This window comes from Theropithecus gelada, chromosome 5 (genome assembly GCF_003255815.1).
Source record: "Theropithecus gelada isolate Dixy chromosome 5, Tgel_1.0, whole genome shotgun sequence".
NCBI classification, from domain to species: Eukaryota; Metazoa; Chordata; class Mammalia; order Primates; family Cercopithecidae; genus Theropithecus; species Theropithecus gelada.
Window position 1 is genome coordinate 41538448 of NC_037672.1, and position 20303 is coordinate 41558750.

General features: G+C 40.1%; 1 protein-coding gene across 2 annotated transcripts in view; it reads right to left on the reverse strand.

The window, feature by feature from the left end:
- The window catches only part of ATP8A1 (ATPase phospholipid transporting 8A1), a 268521-nt gene that overhangs the window by 130120 nt on the left and 118098 nt on the right, over positions 1-20303 (reverse strand). For both annotated transcript variants that reach the window (XM_025386297.1, XM_025386299.1), the window contains 2 exons: positions 20091-20140; positions 15135-15204 (listed from right to left, as the gene is read on the reverse strand). In XM_025386297.1, the coding sequence (XP_025242082.1) occupies positions 15135-15204; positions 20091-20140 (120 nt within the window). The remainder of the gene's footprint in view (positions 1-15134; positions 15205-20090; positions 20141-20303) is intronic.

The following is a 20303-nucleotide window of genomic DNA, read 5'->3' on the forward strand; positions in this document are numbered from 1 at the left end:
AAAAACCACAAAAACAAAAAAAAAAAAAAAAAAAAAAAAAAAAAAAAAAAAAGAAAAGAAAAGAAATTGAAGGTGACACACAAAAAAATGGAAAACATCCCATGCCCTACTGGACTGGAATAATATCACTAAAATGACCATATTGCCCAAAGCAATCTATAGATTCAATGCAATCCCTATCAAAATACCAATGCTGAAAATGGCGGATAGGAGGCAGGACTAACTTGCAACTCCCACTCAGATGGATGAAGCAGTGTGGAGACTCATATTGTGAACTGTCAGGCCTCTGAGCCCAAGCTAAGCCATCATATCCCCTGTGACCTGCACATATATATCCAGATGGCCTGAAGCAACTGAAGATTCACAAAAGAAGTGAAAATAGCCTTAACTGATGACATTCTACCATTGTGATTTGTTTCTGCCCCACTCTGAGACGATATATTCTGCCCCACCCTTAAGAAGGTACTTCATAATATTCTCCCCCGCCCTTAAGAATGTACTTTGTATGTCTATCCCAAAACTATAAGAACTAATGATAATCCCACCACCGTCTGCTGACTCCTTTTTCGGACTCAGCCCGCCTGCACCCAGGTGAAATAAATAGCCTTGTTGCTCACACAAAGCCTATTTGGTGGACTCTCTTCACACGGATGCGTGTGACATTTGGTGCCGAAGACCCAGGACAGGAGAACTCCTTTGGGAGACTGGTCCCCTGTCCTTGCCCTCACTCCATGAGGAGATCCTCCTATGACCTCAGGTCCTCAGACCAACCAGCCCAAGGAACATCTCACCAATTTCAAATCAGGTAAGTGGTCTTTTCACTCTTCTCCAGTCTCTCTCGCTACCCTTCAATCTCCCTGTCCTTCCAATTCCAGTTCTTTTTCTTCTCTAGCAGAGACAAAGGAGACACACTTTATCCGTGGACCCAAAACTCCGGGGCCGGTCACGGACTCGGGAAGACAGCCTTCCCTTGGTGTTTAATCACTGTGGGGACACCTGCCTGATTATTCACCCACATTACATTGGTGTCTGATCACTGCAGGGATGCCTGCCTTGGTCATTCACCCACATTCCCTTGGTGGCAAGTCAATTGCAGGGATGCCTGCTTTGGCTGCTCCCCACCTGCCTTCTCTGTGTCTCTACCTTTCTCTTTAAGTTTACCTCCTTCCCTATGGGCAACCTTCCACCCTCCATTCCCCCTTCTTGTTCCTTAGGCTGTGTTCTCAAGAACTTAAAACCTTATCAACTCACACCTGACCTAAAACTTAACTGCCTAATTTTCTTCTGCAATACTGCTTGGCCCCAATACAAACTTGACAGTAGTTCCAAGAGGCCAGAGAATGGCACTTTCGATTTGTCTATCCTACAAGATCTACATAGTTTTTGTCAAAAAATGGGCAACTGGTCTGAGGTACCTGATGTCCAGGTATTCTGCTACACATTGGTCCCTCCCTAGTCTCTGCTCCCAATGCGACTCACCCCAAATCTTCCTTCTTTCTCTCCTGTCTGTTCCTTCAGTCTCCACCCCAAGCTCTGAGTTCTTTGAATCCTTCTTTTCTACGGACTCATCTGACCTCTCCCTTTCTCCCTAGGCTGCTCCTTGCCAGGCTGAGCCAGGTCCCAATTCTTCCTCAGCCTCTGCTCCCCCACCTTATAATCTTTCTATCACCTCCCCTCCTCACACCCAGTCTGGCTTACAGTTTCATTCTGCGACTAGCCCTCCCCAACCTGCCCAACAATTTCCTCTTAAAGAGGTGACAGGAGCTAAAGGCATAGTCAAGGTTAATGCTCCTTTTTTCTTTATGTGACCTCTCCCAAATCAGTTAGCATTTAGGCTCTTTTTAATTAAATATAAAAACCCAGCCCAGTTCATGGCACATTTGGCAACAACCCTTAGATGCTTTACCGCCCTGGACCCAGAGGGGCCAGAAGGCCACCTTAATATGCATTTTATCACACAGTCAGCACCTGACATTAGAAAAAAGCTTCAAAAATTGGAATCCAGTCCTCAAACCCCACAACAGGAATTAATCAACCTCGCCTTCAAGGTGTACAATAGAGAGGAGGTAGCCAGACAGCAATGCACTTCTGAGTTACAGCTACTTGCCTCTGCTGTAAGACAACCCACAACTATGTCTCCAGCATACAAAAACTTCAGAACATCCAAGCCGGGGCTCCTTCAAAACATCCTCGTGCACCTTGCTGCAAATGCCAAAAGCCTGGCCACTGGGTCTCAGAATGCCCACAGCCTGGGATTCCTCCTAAGCTGTGCCCTGTCTGTGCGGGCCCCCACTGGAGGCTGGACTGTCTGACTCACATTGCTGCCACTCCTAAAGCCCCTGGAGCCCAAACCCAACGTTCCTTGGCTGACTCCTTCCCAGATCTCCTTGGCTTAGCAGTTGAAGACTGATGCTGCCTGATCGCTTTGGAAGCCTCCTGGACCATCATGGACGCCAAGCTTTGGGTAACTCTTACAGTGGAGGGTAAGTCCATCCCCTGTTTAATTGATACGGGGGCTACCCACTCCACATTACCTTCAAGGGCCTGTTTCTCTTGCCCCCATAACTGTTGTGGGTATTGACAACAAAGCTTCAAAACCCCTTAAAACTCCCCCACTCTGGTGCCAACTAGGACAACTTTCTTTTATGCACTCTTTTTTTAGTTATCCCCACCTGCCCAGTTCCCTTATTAGGCTGAGACATTTTAACCAAATTATCTGCTTTCCTGATTATTCCTGGACTACAGCCACATCTCAATGCCACCCTTCTTCCCAACCCAAAGCCTCCCTCGCATCTTCCTCTCGTATGCCCCCACCTTAACCCACAAGTATGGGACACCTTCACTTCCTCCCTGGCAACCGATCACACATCCATTACTATCCCATTAAAACCTAATCACCCTTATTCTACTCAATGCCAGTATCCCATTCCACAACAGCTTTAAGGGGATTAAAGCCTGTTATCACTTGCCTGCTACAGCATAGGCTTCTAAAACCTATAAACTCTCCTTACAATTCTCCCATTTTACCTGTTCAAAAACCGGACAAGTCTTACACGTTAGTTCAGGATCTGTGCCTTACCAACCAAATTGTTTTGCCTATCCACCCTGTGGTGTCCAACCCATACACTCTATTGTCCTCAATACCTTCCTCCACCACACACTATTCCATTCTTGATCTTAAAGATGCTTTTTTCGCTGTTCCTCTACACCCCTCATCCCAGCCTCTGTTTGCTTTTACCTGGGGACTGACCCTGACACCCATCAGTTCCAGCAGCTTACCTGAACTGTACTGCCGCAAGGCTTCAGAGACAGCCCTCATTACTTCAGCCAAGCTCTTTCTCAAGATTTACTTTATTTCCTCCCCTCCGCTTCTCACCGTATTCAATATATTGATGACCTTCTACTTTGTAGCTCCTCCTTTGAATCTTCTCAACAAGACACCCTTCTGCTCCTTCAACATTTATTTTCCAAGGGATATTGGGTATCCCCTTCCAAAGCTCACATTTCTTCTCCATCCATTACCTACTTCAGCATAATTTTTCATAAAAACACATGTGCTCTCCCTGGCAATCATGTCTGACTAAACTCTCAAACTCCAACCCCTTCTACAAAACAACAATTCCTTTCCTTCCTAGGCATGGTTGGATACCTGGTTTTGCCATCCTAACAAAAGCATTATATAAACTCACAAAAGGAAACCTAGGACCCCACAGATCGTAAATCCTCTCCCCACTCCACTTTCTGTTCCTTGAAGACAGCTTTAGAGACTGCTCCCGCACTAGCTCTCCCTGACTCATCCCAATACTTTTCATCACACACAGCTGAAGTGCAGGGCTGTGCAGCTGGAATTCTTACACAAGGACCAGGACTGTGCTCTGTAGCCTTTCTGTCCAAACAACTTGACCTTACTGTTTTAGGCTGGCCATCATGTCTCCATGCGGCGGCCACCACTGCCCTAATACTTTTAGAGGCCCTCAAAATCACAAACTATGCTCAACTCACTCTCTACAGTTCTCATAACTTCCAAAATCTATTTTCTTCCTCACACCTGACACGTATACCTTCTGCTCCCCTGTTCCTTTAGTTGTACTCACTCTTTGTTGAGTCTCCCACAGTTATCATTGTTCCTGGCCCAGACTTCAATCTGGCCCCCCACATTATTCCAGATACCATGCCTGACCCCCATGACTGTTATCTCTCTGATCCACCTGGCATTCACACCATTTCCCCATATTTCCTTCTTTCATGTTCCTCACCCTGATCACACTTGGTTTATTGATGGCAGCTCCACCAGGCCTAATTTCTACTCAACAGCAAAGGCAGGCTATGCTACAGTATCTTCCACATCTATCACTGAGGCTACTGGTCTGCCCCCCTCTACTATCTCAGCAAGCCAAACTCATTGCCTTAACTCTGGCCCTCACTCTTGTAAAGGGAATACACATCAATATTTATACTGTGTCTAAATATGCCTTCCATATCCTGCACCACCATGCTGTTACATGGGCAGAAAGAAATTTCCTCACTATGTAAGGGTCCTCCATCATTAATGACTCTTTAATAAAAACTCTTCTTGAAGCTGCTTTACTTCCAAAGGAAGCTGGAGTCATTTACTGTAAGGGCCATCAAAAGGCATCAGATCCCATCGCTGAGGGCGCTTATGCTGACAAGGTAGCTAAAGAAGCAGCTAGCGTCCCAACTTCTGTCCCTCGTGGCCAGTTTTTCTCCTTCTCATTGGTCACTCCTATTTACTCTCCCACTGAAGTTTCCACCTATCAATCCCTCTCCACTCAAGGCATACGGTTCTTAGACCAAAAAAAAAAAAAAAAAAAAAAAAAAAAAAATCTTCCAGCCTCACAGGCCCATTCTATTCTGTCATCATTTGATAACCTCTTCCATGTAGGTTACAAGCTGTTAGCCCGCCTCTTAAAACCTCTCATTTCCTTTCCACTGTGAAACTCTATCCCCAATCTGCCACTCTTGACTCCCTCTTGGAGTGGACAGATGATCTTTGCTAGGGTACACTCCAATACTTTCACCCTGATGAAGTCCTATTCTTTACTTTTATATTCACTCTTATTTTCGTTCCTGTTCTTAAGCCTCCCTATACCTCTCCCCAGCTATCTCCACCACACTATCAATCTCACTCACTCACTCCAGCCATTTCTAATCCTTCTTTAACAAACAATTGCTGGCTTTGCATTTCTCTTTCCTCCAAAATTGCTGAGGCCTCGATTTACTCACTGCTGAAAAGGAGGAATCTGTATATTTTTAAATGAAGAGTGTTGTTTTTACCTAAATCAATCTGGCCTGGTATATGACAACATTAAAAAACTCAAGGATAGAGCCCAAAAACTCGTCAACCAAGCAAATAATTACGTTGAACCCCCTTGGACACTAATTGGATGTGCTGGGTACTCCCAATTCGTACTCCTTTAATATCTATTTTTCTCCTTCTTTTATTTGGACCTTGTGTCTTCTGTTTAGTTTCTCAATTCATACAAAACTGCATCCAGGTCATCACCAATAATTCCAAATGACAAATGCTCTTTCTAACAACCCCACAATATCACCCCTTACCTCAAAATCTTTCTTCAGTTTAATCTCTCCCATTGTAGGTTCCCATGCTGCTCCTAATCCCATTCGAAGCAGCCCTGAGAAACATCACCCATTATCTCTCCATACCACCCCTAAAAATTTTTGCCGCCCCAACACTTCACCACTATTTTGTTTTGTTTTTCTTATTAATATAAGAAGACAGGAATGTCAGGCCTCTCAGCCCAAGCTAAGCCATCATACCCCCTGTGACCTGCACGTATACATCCAGATGGCCAAAGGCAACTGAAGATCCACAAAAGAAGTGAAAATAGCCTTAACTGATGACATTCCACCATTGTGATTTGTTCCTGCCCCACCCTAACTGATACGATATATTCTCCCCCACCCTTAAGAAGGTACTTTGTAATATTCTCCCCCACCCTTAAGAATATACTTTGTATGCCTATCCCAAACCTATAACAACTAATGATAATCCCACCACCCTTGCTGACTCCTTTTTTGGACTCAGCCTGCCTGCACCCAGGTGAAATAAACAGTCTGTTGCTCATACAAAGCCTGTTTGGTGGACTCTCTTCACACGGACGTGCGTGACATGAACTTTTGCTCCAAGAACTACCACATGAACATACCAGGAAAGCCGAGAGAAACCACACTTTTTGAAGGAGGTAGACTGCCACTGCGGGTTTCATGGGACAGCTGAGGAACTGTGAGTCACAGCTTGCTTTCTCAGCTAGGAAGCTTGTAGCTGGGGGCAAGTTCTCAGCCTTGCTCACTGGCTGCTCAGAAATAAACTTGGTGCTGTTGGGGGTGCATGGTGGGAGTGAGACCAGCCTTTTGGGCTGCAGGCTGCATGGGTGCTGGGTCAAGGCCTATGGCTGCCAGCTTTCCCCCACTTCCCTGGTGATGTGTGTGATGCAGCAGAGGCAGCCATAATCCCCCTGGGAACATTACTCCATTGGCCTAGGAACCGCACCCCCATCCCCCACAGCAGCCTCAGCAAGTCCCACCCAAGGAGAGTCTCAGCTCAGACATGCCTGACTCTGCCCCTACCTGATAGTTTTTGTCTACCCACCCTAGTAGCTGAAGACAAAGGACATCTCTTGGGAGCTCTATGGCTTCACCTACTACCTGACCCTAGGGCAAGCTTGCATCCTCCCTATATTACTGCAGCTGATGAGCTCTTGAAAGTGCCACCTCCTGGCTAGAGGCCAACCAAAAAAAAACCAGCTCACTTAACAAAAATACAACCAAGGACCCTCTCCGAGTCCACTTCACTCCCCTGCTACCTCCACCAAAGCAGGTGCTGGTATCCACAGCTGAGAGACCTGAAGATGGATCATATCACAGGACTCTGTGCAGACACTTCCCAGGACCAGCCCAGAGCCTGATATCTCTGCTGGGTGGCTAGATCAAGAAGAGAAATAACAATCACTGCAGTTTGGCTCTCAGTAAGCCCCATCCCTAGAGGAAGGGGAAGAACACCAAACCAAGGGAGTACTCCATGGGCTGAAAGAATCTAAACATTTGCCCTTGAGCCCCAGCTCTTCCCTATGCCATAGTCTACCCAAATGAGAAGGAAACAGAAAAACATTTCTGGTAACATGACAAAACAAGGTTTTTTAATACCCCAAAAGATTATGCTAAGTCACCACAATGGATCCAATTCAAGAAGAAATCACTGAATTGCCAAAACAGAATTCAGAACATCAATTATTAAGCTAATCAATGAGGCACCAGAGAAAGGTGAAGTCTAACTTAAATAAATCCAAAAAATGATACAGGATATGAATGGAAAAATCTCCAGTGAAACAGATGGCATAAATAAAAAACAATAACAACTTCTGGAAATGAAGGCCACACTTAGAGAAATGGAAAGTCTCAACAACAGATTTGAACAAGTAGAAGAAAGAACTTCAGAGCTCAAAGACAAGGCTTTTAACTTATCCCAATCTGACAAAGATAAAGAAAAAAGAATTTAAAAAAAAATGAACAAAGCCTCCAAGAAGTTTGGGATTGTGTTAAACGACCAAACCTAAGAATAATTGGTGTTCCTAAGGAAGAGAAATCTAAAAGTTTGGAAAACATATTTGAAGGAATAATCGAGGAAAACTTCCCTGGCCTTGCTAGAGATCTAGACATCCAAATACAAGAAGCTCAAAGAACACCTGAGAAATACATCACAAAAAGATCACCACCTCAGCACACAGTCATCAGATTATCTAAAGTCAAGATGAAGAAAAAAATCTTAAGAGCTATGAGGCAAAAACATCAGGTAACCAATAAACGAAAACCTATCAGATTAACAGCAGATTTCTCAGCAGAAACCATACAAGTTAGAAGGGACTGAGGTCCTGCCTTTAGCCTCAAACAAAACAATTATCAGCCAAGAATTTTGTATCCAGTGAAACTAAGCTTCATAAATGAAGGAAAGATACCGTCTTTTCCAGAAAACAAATGCTCAGAGAATTTGCCACTACCAAGCCAGCACTATAAGAACTGCTAAAAGCAGCTCTAAATCTTGAAACAAATCCTTGAAATACACCAAAATAGAACTTCCTTAAAGCATAAATCTCTGAGGACCTGTAAAATAATAACATGATGGAAAAAAAAAGTATTTGGGCAACAAATAGTATGATGAATAGAATAGAACCTCATATGTCAATACTAACATTGAATGTAAATGGCCTAAATGCTCCACTTAAGAGATACAGAATGGCAGAATGGATAAGAATTCACCAACCAAGTATCTGCTGTCTTTGAGAGACTTACCTGACATATTAGGGCTCATAAAACTTAAGGTAAAGGGGTGGAAAAAGATATTCTATGCAAATGGACACCAAAAGCAAGCAGGAGTAGCTATTCTTATACTAGACAAAACAAACATAAAGCAACAGCAGTCAACGACAAAGAGGGACATTATATAATAAAAGGACTAGTTCAACAGGAAATATTACAATCCTAAATATATATGCATTTAACACTGGAGCTCCCACATTTATAAAACAATTAGTACTAGACTTATGAAAGGAGATAGACAGCAGCACAATAATAGTGGGGGACTTCAAATACCCCAATGACAGCACCAGACAGGTCAAGACAGAAAGTCAACAAAGAAACAAAGGATGTAAATTATACTCTAGAACAAATGGACTTAACAGATATTTACAGAACATTGTACCCAACAAATGCTGAATATACATTCTATTCATCAGCACATGGAACATTCTCCAAGACAACCATATAATAGGCCGCAAAACAAGTCTCAACAAATTTAAGAAATTCGAAATTATAGCAAGTACTATCTTAGACCACAGTGAAATCAAATTGGAAATCAACTCCAAAAGGAAACCTCAAAACCATGCAAATACATGAAAATTAAATAACCTGCTCCTGAATGATCATTGGGTCAACAATGAAACCAAGATGGAAATTAAAAAATTATTTGAACTGAGTAACAGTGACACAAACTATCAAAACCTCTGGGATAAGTACCGCACGCTAACCGATTGCGCCACTGGAGCCACGTAGTTGGGTGCTGACGAGTTGATGGGTGCAGCACAGCAACATGGCACAAGTATACATATGTAACAAACCTGCACATTATGCACATGTACCCTAGAACTTAAAGTATAATAATAATAAAAAAGAAAAAAGAAAAAAAAAACCTCTGGGATACAGCACAAGCAGTGCTAAGGGGAAGGTTCATAGCACTAAATGTCTACATCAAAAAGTCTGAAAGAGTACAAATAGACAATCTAAGGTCACATGTCAAGGAACCAGGGGAACAAGAACAAACCAACCCGAAACCCAGCAGAATAAATTACCAAGATCAGAGCAGAACTAAATGAAATAGAAACAACAACAAAAAAATACAAAGTATAAATTAAACAAAAAGTTGGTTCTTTGATAGACTATTAGTGAGATTAACCAAGAAAATAAGAGAGAAGCTCCAAATAAACACAATTAGAAACAAAACAGGAGATATTATAATATAACCAACACGACCAAAGTACAAAAGATCATTCAAGGCTACTGTGAACACTTATATGTGCATAAACTAAAAAACCCAGAGGAGATGGGTAAATTCCTGGAAATATACAACTCTCCAAGATTAAACCAGGAAGATATAGAATCTCTGAACAGATCAGCAGCAAGATTGAAATGGTAATTAAAAAGTTACCAACAAAAAAGATCCAGGACCAGACGAATTCCCAGCTGAATTCTATCAGACATTCAAAGAAGAATTGGTACCAACCCTATTGACACTATTCCAAAGATAGAGAAAGAGGGAATCCTTTCAAAGTCATTCTATGAAGCCAGTATCACCCTAATACCAAAACCAGGAAAGGGTATAACGAAAAGAAACTACAGACCAATATCCCTGATGAACATACCTACAAAAATCCTCAACAAAACTTGCTGACTCCAGCAGCATATCAAAAAGATAATCCACCAGGATCAAGTGGGTTTCGTATTAGGGATGCAGAGATGGTTTAACATCTGCAAGTCAATAAATGTGATACACCACATAAACAGAATTAAAAAAAAAAACAAACCACATGATCATCTCAATAGATGCAGAAAAGGCATTTGACAAAACCCAGCATCCCTTTATGATTAAAACCCTCAACAATATCGACATAGAAGAGACATACCTTAAGGTAATAAAAACCATCTATGACAAACCCACACTCAACATTATGCTGAATGGCAAAAAGTTGAAAGCATTCCCCTGAGAACTGGAAGAAGACAAAGATGCTCACTTTCACCACTTTTATTCAACATAATACGGAAGTTCTAGCCAGAGCAATCAGATAAGAGAAAGAAATACAGAGAATCCAAATTGGTAAAGAGGAAGTCAAACTGTCGTTGTTTGTGGATAACACGATCATATACCTAAAAACCCTAAAAACTCCTCCAAAAAGCTCCTAGAACTGGTAAATGAATTCAGCAAAGTTTCAGGATACAAAGTTAATGCACACAAATCAGTAGCTCTGCTATACACCAACAGTGACCAAGCTGAGAATCAATCAAGAACCCAACACCTTTTACAAGAGCTGCAAAAAAATTAAAATACTTAGGAATATACCTGACCAAGGAGGTGAAAGACTTCTACAAGGAAAACTACAAAACACTGCTGAAAGAAATCATAGACGACACAAACAGATGGAAACACATCCCATGCTCATGGATGGGTACAATCAATGTTGTAAAAAGGACCTACTGCTAAAAGCAATCTACTAATTCAATGCAATTCCCATAAAAATATCACCACCATTCTTCACAATTAGAAAAAATAATCCTAAATTTTGTATGGAACCCAAAAAAGCCTGCAAAGCCAAAGCAAGACTAAGCAAAAACAACAAATCTGGAAGCATCACATAACCTGACCTCAAACTATAATATTATATAAGGCCATAGTCACCAAAACGGCATGGTAATGGTATAAAAATAGGCATATAGACCAGCGGAAGAGAATGAAGAGCCCAGTAATAAAGTCAAATACTTATGGCCAACATAAGACTCAAACTTATAAAAATACTAGAAGAAAACCTAGGGAAAACTATCCTGGGCATTAGTTTAGGCAAAAAATGTATGACCAAGATCTTGAAAACACAGGCAACAAAAACAAAAATTCACAAATGGGACTATATTAAACTAAAAAGCACAGCAAAAGAAACAACAGAGTGAAGAGAATCTGTTGAACAGAAGAAAATATATCTGCAAACTATTCACCCTAAAAAAGACTAATAGCCAGAATATACAAGAAACAAATAATTCCCTTAAAAAGTGGGCAAAGGACATGAGTAAGTAGTTCTCAAAAGAAGACATACAAATGGTCAACAAGTATATGAAAAAATGATCAACATCAGTAGTAATCAGAGGCAAATCAAAACCACAATGAGATGTATCTTACCCCAGTCAGAATGGCTATTGTCAAAAAGACAACAAATAACTGATGTAGGCAAGGATGTGGAGAGAAAGGACCTCTTACATATTGTTGGTGGGAATGTAAACTAGTACAGCCACTATGGAAAACAGTATAGGGAGTTCTCAAAAAAACTAGAATTACCATTCAATCCAGCAATCCCACTACTGGGTATGTACCCAAAGGAAAAAAAAATCAGTGATCAAAGGGATATCTGCACTCACATGTTTATTGCAGCGCTATTCACGATAGCAAAGATATGGAATTAACTTGTGTCCATCAACAGACCAACAGATAAAAAAAAAAGTGTATATACACACAATGGTATACTATTCAGCCATGAAGAATAATGACATCATGTCATCTGCAGCATCACAGATGAAACTGGAGGTCATTATCAAGTGAAATATGCCAGGCACAAAATGACAAACATTGCACAGTCTCACTTACATATGAGAGCTAAAAAAATATGATCACATAGAGGTAGAGAGTACAAACACCAACAGGGAAGGGTGAGACAGAGGGAGAAGGAAGGAGGGAGGGAGGATAAAGAGGACTGGGTTATAGAGTACAAACATACCGTGTGATAGAAGGAATCAATTCAATGTTTGATAGCAGAGTAGGGTGACTATACTCCACAAAAAATGTATTGTACTAAGCTGATGGACACTCTAAGTATCCTGGCTTGATCACTCTGCATTATATACATGTAACAATTTCTCATGTACCCCATAAATTTGTACAAGTAATAAAAACAAAACTGAGACAGGAGGATCAGTTGAGCCCAGGGATCTGAGGTTATAGGTTATAATGTGCTATGATCACATCACTGCCCTCCAGCCTGGGTGGACAAAGTGAGACCCTGTCTCTAAAAATTAATAAATAAATGAATAAAGAAAATTAAGCAGTAACAAAGTAACTACAAGAAAATGAAGAACCAATTTAACAATGGGCAAAAGATCTGAAGACACCTCATCACAGAAGACATATAGATGTTAAATAAGCATATGAAAAAATGTTCAACATCATATATCAGGGAATTGGAAATTAAGCCAACAATAAAATACACATCTATTAGAATAGCCCAAATCCAGAACACTGACAACATCAAATCTGGGTGAAGATGTGGAGCAACAAAAGCGCTCATTAACTGCTAATGGGAATGCAAAATGGTATAGCCACTTGGAAGACAGTTTGTCCATTTCTTACAAAATGAAACATACTCTTACTGTAAGATCTTGCAATTATTCTCCTTGGTATTTACCCAAATGAGATGAAAACCCATGTTTACACAAAAACATGCACATGCCTGTTTACAGTAGTAGCTTTATTCATATAATTGCCAAAATTGGAAAGAGACCAAGATGTCCTTCAGCAGGTGAATGGATGAACTGTGGCACATCCAGACAATGGATTCTTCACTGCTGAAAAGAAAGCTCTCAAGCTGTGAAAAGACACGGAGGAACCTTAAATGAATATTACTAAGTGAAAGAGGCCATTCCAGAAAGGCTATATACCATATCATTCTAACTATATGACATTCTGGAAAAGGCAGTAAAAGGAACAGTGGGGACAGTAAAAGCAACAGTGGTTGCCAGGGCCTTGAGGGAAGAGATAAATGTCTAGGCAGGGCACAGGGGATTTGTAGGGCAATGAAAATACTGTATATGATACCATAATGGTGGATACATGTCACTACACATTTATCCAAACCTATAGAATTTACAATACCAAGAGTGAACCCTCGTGTACAGTCTAGGGTTTGGGTGATAATGATGTGTCAGTGTAGATCATGGATTGTTACAAATGTACTACTCTGGTAGGGGATGTTGATAATGGGGAGGCTAGGTATGTGTGTGATGGCAGGGCACATACGTGAACTCTATCTTCTGCTGAATTTTGCTGGGAACTTAAAACTGCTATAAAAATAAAGTCTACATAAAATACATTAATTTTTTTTTCAGAACAGCAAAAATACATGCAAGCTAATTCTATGATTATTAAAAATGGAAGTCCAATATTTTTATTTTTTATTCAAAGCTTTAACTCCTCAAACAAGTTTCTAGGTAGAAGATGATTCTGAACTATACAAGGAAGGATGTGATTTGGGTTTTGTAAACTGGACATTTATCAACTATTTAAAGTGGAAGGTCTTAAAGGTCTTTTTTAAAAAAATATATTTATTTTATTATTATATTTTAAGTTCTAGGATACATGTACACAACATGCAGGTCTGTTACATAGGTATACATGTGCCAGGTTGGTTTGCTGCTCCCATCAACTTATCATTTACATTAGATATTTCTCCTAATGCTATCCCTCCCCCAGCCTCCTACCCCACAACAGGTCCCAGTGTGTGATGTTCCTCTTCCTGCATCCATGTGTCCTCATTGTTCAACTCCCACTTATGAGTGAGAACATGTGGTGTTTGGTTTTCTGTCCTTGTGATATTTTGCTGAGAATGATGGTTTCCAGCTTCATCCATGTCCCTGCAAAGGACACGAACTCATCCTTTTTTATGGCTGCATCGTATTCCATGGTGTGTATGTGTTAAAGGCTCTCTTTATTCCCTTATCACGAATATTACTCTTGGAATGTGGAAGACCTTTACAGCACACTTTAAAATTGTATCCTAATCTTCTTTTTATTTAATATTTCTCTGACTAGTCTAAGCTCCTGAAAAATGTTAGGTCTTATCTTCCTATCTCCAAAATCCAATTCAAACTGTGATGGTAGAATGCATATAATGAATAAATGTTAGGTGTTTTAATCGATGAGAACACAAAATCAAAGGAATTCTAAAACTAAATTCATGAGACATCATGAAATAATTCTACCAAAATGTTTTAAAATCAAGGCATTCAAAAACTGCATTTCATTGTCTTTAAACCAAGGCATTTAACATTTTCAAAATGATTTTAAATAATAGGCTTGAGCTTAAGTTCAGTTTCCAAGTTTCTATGCGATAAAGCAAAGTTGTTGATTCTATTTAAAATAGGAATGTTTCAAGTTGGGAAGTTTATAAACTAGGTAACTGGAAAGAACAGTTCAGAAGGAAAACACTGACTCATCTCAATAAAAAAAAGGGCCCTGGTAAGATTTCTCATTTTCCCATGAGTATAAATATATTTAACTTGAAAAATTCAGTTAGAATAACATATTACTATTTCTGTCAACATAAGCTGCCAGTATACCAAAGTCAAGTCAGAAATTGTTATAATTAAAACAATGCAAGACAAACTAATCACATAATTATCGTAGTAACTGTGATCTAATTTTCTCCCATTTCTATGTTCTTTAAAAAATTAGATTCAAACTAGAATCACATTCTAATACAATTTTTAAAATTTTCTGTATTTAACTGTCTTCTAACAGTTTATATAGTATAAACCTCAAATATTATGTATCAAAAATTGAATTATAAAAATAACCTAGGCCAAATTTTTTCAAAGCACCAAATTTACCCAGAAGGAATTCCACATTTCACCAGAAGAGGCTGAACACTATTACTATAAAACACCAACAAAAGTGTATGTCAGCAACTTTATGTTAAATATCTGTGTTACATTTCCATAGAATGCCACCTAACATGTACATTATAAACCATCATAAATCAAAACTGTAAAAAATAAAAATAAAAACTTACAGCTCCTTTGCAGTAGAGTCGTAACTTCCCAGATGGAGTGCGAACAATCACTGACATTCTTTTTCTAGCACTGAAACAAAGAGGTTTTGCATAATGTGTCATTGTACCAAGGAGATGCATCTATATGTTTGTCATGCCTCACATATTTAATATTCACAGTAAAAAAAATAAATCTGACAAAATCATGAGGCCTAACCTTCCACATACACAAACTATCCCCTGGGTGAACAGTTGGGCACCTGTAAAAGGTGCTTTACGCTTTTTAAGGCATTTTTTATGCTTTTTAAGACATTATGCTTTTTAAGGCACCAGGGTACCATCTACTGTTCTAGTGGAATAGTTGACAAAACAGTTCCTAAGAAACCTGCAAGAGCTCATACCCACCAGAGTAAAGTCCTAGTTCAAGGTTTTCGGATGTGAAAAATATTTAAGTTGGTTTCTTAAAGGATAAATTATGTTATATTTTTATTAAAAATAGAAATATCAATACAAATCAATTTTTATTAAAAATAGAAATGATAATCAGTGACACCCCATCACACAAGAAGGCAAATACTAGTACTTTAAAAAACAACTTAAGCATTCACAGCTATTGTTCTTCAATGATGACTAGCAAACCACTGGCGTCATGCTAAAAACCTGATTTATGCAGCAAAATTAAGCTAATGAGCACAAACATTTTAATACTGTGTTGGTGACATCGGTTAAAAAGAACTGTCTGTCAAATGTACATCTTCCAAAGCATTCGTAAAAAGAGAGAGCGAATAACAGTGAATGGAAGAAACTGGGACAGCATTACAAAGGATAGGACTCATTTGGACCATGAGTGTATAAGCATCCTCCTCAGAACGGAGGGCAGAAAAGGACTACTCAAATGTATCTATTTGTTTTACCTGCTAAAAAACTGAGGTGAGTTCAATATACAGCAGCAGTCAGTTATGGTATCATAGCGTACAGTCAGGAGTTTCTTTCAGAGGTATTTAGAAATATTTAAGTTCCCAGCTGGGCACGGTGGCTCACGCCTGTAATTCCAGCACTTTGGGAGGGTGAGGCAGGCGGATCACGAGGTCAGGAGTTAAAGCCCAGCCTGACCAACATGGTGACACCCTGTCTCTATGAAAAATACAAAAATTAGCCAGGCCTGGTGTCGCGTGCCTGTAATCCCAGCTACTCAGGAGGCTGAGGCAGGAGAATCGCTTGAACCTGGGAGGCGGAGGTTGCAGTGAGCTGAGATAGTGCCACTGCACTCCAGCCTGGGTGACACAGTGAGACTCTGTCTCAAAAAAAAAAAAAAAAAAGAAAAAAGAAATATTTAAGTTCCCTCTTTCTTCATCCATAATGCTCCTCGTATTACTACCCCAATCTCTATCCCTGTACATCAGGAATACATTTAATTGGGCCTCCTTTGTAATGACACCTATACATTCTACATTAGCCCTTCCTGATTCATGCCTCTTTTACTCCAGCTTTGATAATGTGGTCCCAAACTTATCAACTTCTTGCTCTTCTCTTTTCCTGGTGAAACCTCCAAATACTGGGTGAATGAGAACTCTCTTTTGTGGTACATCAAAGTAAGTAGATGTTGCTGAAGGAGTTATACGGCCATACGGATTAGCAAATACATGATATACAACACCAACTGGGTGCTCCTTACTGCCCAGTAACCCATCACATTCCAACAAGCTTCCTCTCTCGCGCTGTGCAGGGCTACAGCACACCTTCTCCATTCTCCAAGTCTCTCATGCTCCCTCCTCATTCCAAAACCTTGAAAAAATTCACCTTGATGAAAACCTCAGATAAGAAATCCCTTTTTGGTAGTCCCAGCTACTCGGGAGGCTGAGGCAGGAGAATGGTGTAAACCTGGGAGGCGGAGCTTGCAGTGAGCTGAGATCCGGCCACTGCACTCCAGCCTGGGTGACAGAGAGAGACTCCGTCTCAAAAAAAAAAAAAAAAAGAAAAAAAAAAAAAGAAATCTCTTTTTGGCTGGGTATGGTGGTTCACGCCTATAATCCCAGCTCTTTGGGAGGCTGACGCAGGGGGATCATTTGAGGTCAGGAGTTTGAGACCAGCCTGGCCAACATGGTGAAACCCTATCTCTACTAGAAATACAAAAATTAGCCAGGCGTGGTAATGTGCACCTGTGATCCCAGCTACTTAAGAGGCTGAGGCACGAGAATAGCTTGAATCTGGGAGGCGGAGGTTGCAGTGAGTTGAGATTGCGCCACTGCACTATAGCCTGGGCAACAGAGTGACACTCTGTCTCTGTTTTGGGGGTGGGAATAAATCCCTTTTCTTTCTGCCATTAAAATGTGCATATCTATGTGTGCACCATCCCCTCCATCTTTTTTCCTGAAATGATGGAAGAAACATTTTCCTCCTATCAGAGGCCTTCCTTCCACATGTCTGTGAACCTCCTCTCACTTTCTCGGTAACCTCGGTCCAAAGGTTATGCTGTTCTCCCCTGAATCTGCCTCTTCTCCTTTTGTAAGGATCCTGTTCATAAGCATTTAAGCATACTCTGTTCTCTCCCCTACAAAACTCACCCAATGCAACCACCCCTCCATTAAGCCACATCCCTTTTCAACTCTTTCACATTTCACCTTCTCTAAACCATCACTACATACAGTGTCTTCACTCATCTACCCGCTTCATTCCCTTGTTCAGTCTTCTCCTTGTTCTTCTCTCCTTGCCATTCCAATGAATAGCTACATTCAACAAATACTTCTCAAACTTCTTACCTAACCTTGCAGCAGTCTCCGACACAGATGACCACTCTCTCCTTGAACCCTGTTCTCCTGGCTCTGTGCTATGACCCTCTCGCTGTCCTCTACATCTTTAACAAGGTTGTCTCTTTTGCTGATTCCTCTTTTTCTAATCAACCCTTACCCTCATGGCTTAATCATCAGCCTTCCATTTTCCCCTCATTTTATATTTCTCTTCAGGAGATCCCATTCAGTTTTATGACTTCAAATACCACTTACCAACCACTGACTGCCAAATTGCTCTTTCAGCTATAGACTTGTTTCAGGCCCTTATATTCAACTGCTTACCTGACACCTCCGTTTGTACGTCTCACAGGCATCTAAAACCTAAAACTGTAAACATTTCAACCTCCACATCTACTGCTATTCCCACTTCTGCCATCTGTGTAAATGGTACCTCTATCTACCCAGTTGTTCATGCCAGAGAACCTAACGCCTTCCTCTTTTCGCCTTCCACCGCCAATCCCTCACAAAGTCCCTCAGATATTCCTCTACAAGGTACATGAATTCTATTAACTTCCTTTTATTTTCACTACCATCATCCTAGTCTAAACCACAAATGTCTTTCATAGGGACTATTTTAACAGCATCATATTCACTTTTCTCATGTTAATTCTTAAACCCATCTTCATCAGTGAATCCTGAAAGAACAGAAACTCCCAACCCTGCTTTATTTTTTTCTTCATGGCACTCATCACCTAGCATAGTGCTAAGTGTGGTTTAAAAAACGTATCTAAATGGCAGTTAATAGACTACTTAATGACAGTCTACAGATATAACACAAACAAGCTTGGGAAAAACAATCACTTTGACATGAAAAGAAAGAGATGAGGGGTGCACTTTGAAAATACTCCATTCGGTTTATTCAATGTATTCGTCTTCTTTGGACTTTTCAGAGCATATAAGTTAAAAAAAACTTTAAATAATAAGTCAGACAGACCCCATTATTTTTGTTATTAACCACTGGCATGTGGTCACTCCCAATCAAGAAGCAACCAAAGTTTGCATAGAAAGAGAAATGCCTTTCCTAAGCAATGTACGAGTTTGCCTTATGCAGAAGAAAGTTCAAGAAAAATGATGGACACTTATTTCCTTGAACAACAGCATTGCTTCCTCATGGCCTTAATTCTGTGAAGTGTCCTGTGAATGGTGATGTAGTCTTTAAAGACCCTGCAGCAAGGGCCTCTCTGCCTCAAGAATGCAGGTAAGCAGGTTACATCGTCATGTGGGAGTAAAAGGCTGAACACTCATAGATTTATCACTGATTATAACTGAAGGGATCTATTATTCGACCTTAAGAAATAAAATAAGTAGGACAATCACTTTGCTTTCTATTCTTTCCTAATATATGGTAACTGGTCTTATACTTAACAGAGACACGAATATGGTTTCCCAAATCCTGAAGACAATTAGATATAATGAGCATATAATTAGAATGCTGGCTTCCTGACCCTGACTCATCTCTACCCCACATAAATCTGATGCCTCTAAACATAACTGTGTTTCCAGATCAGCAGCCACAAGACGCCTGGCCATATACCCTGGGCTTGTGAATCAGGCAGTTACACTTCAAAAAGATTTCTTTTTCTAAATTTGAAAATTGATACATAGTATTTGTACATATTTATGGGGTATATGTGATATTCTGTTAGATGCATAGAATTTATAATGATCACATCAGGGTGTTTGGAATATGCATGATCTTGAGTATTTATTACTTGTACGTCTGGGAACATTTTAAGTCCTCTCTTCTAGCTATTTTGAAATACACAACACATTGTTGTTAACTATAGTTACCCTATTTTATTATCGAACATCAGAATTTAATTCTTCAACATAACTGTATGTTCATACCCATTAACCAACCTCTCTTTATCCCTTCCCCTCCCACCCACACATCCTTCCCATCACCTGGTATCTATCATTCTACTCTCTACCTCCATGAGATCAACTTTCAAAAACACTTTAAAACTGCTACCAGTGGTCACACATTGTAATACTCTGAAGAAAGTGGTTTGTGATTTATCTACAGATAATGAGAATAAAAAATGTACTAAAGATTTTGATTTAATATTTTGTCTAAACAAATTTAGTCAAATAAAAACAAAGCATACCTTCTAGTTATTCGAAAGGGAAAAATAAAAATGGATATAAAATTATCTTATCCATACAAATAACTGAGCAGATGTTTTACCTGGTAAACTCCAAGACATTGAGCAATTCATATCTTTCTTCCTGCCCCAGCTAGGAAGAAAAGGAATATATAATTAAATACAGTTGGAAATGTCTTAAGCTTCTTGGAAATAAATCCTAGTCATAAAGTTTTACTGCAAAAAATGTCAACATGAACAAATTTTCCCTACTGAAATATGGAAGGGAGCTTACTAACTTTTACGTTAACTGAGTT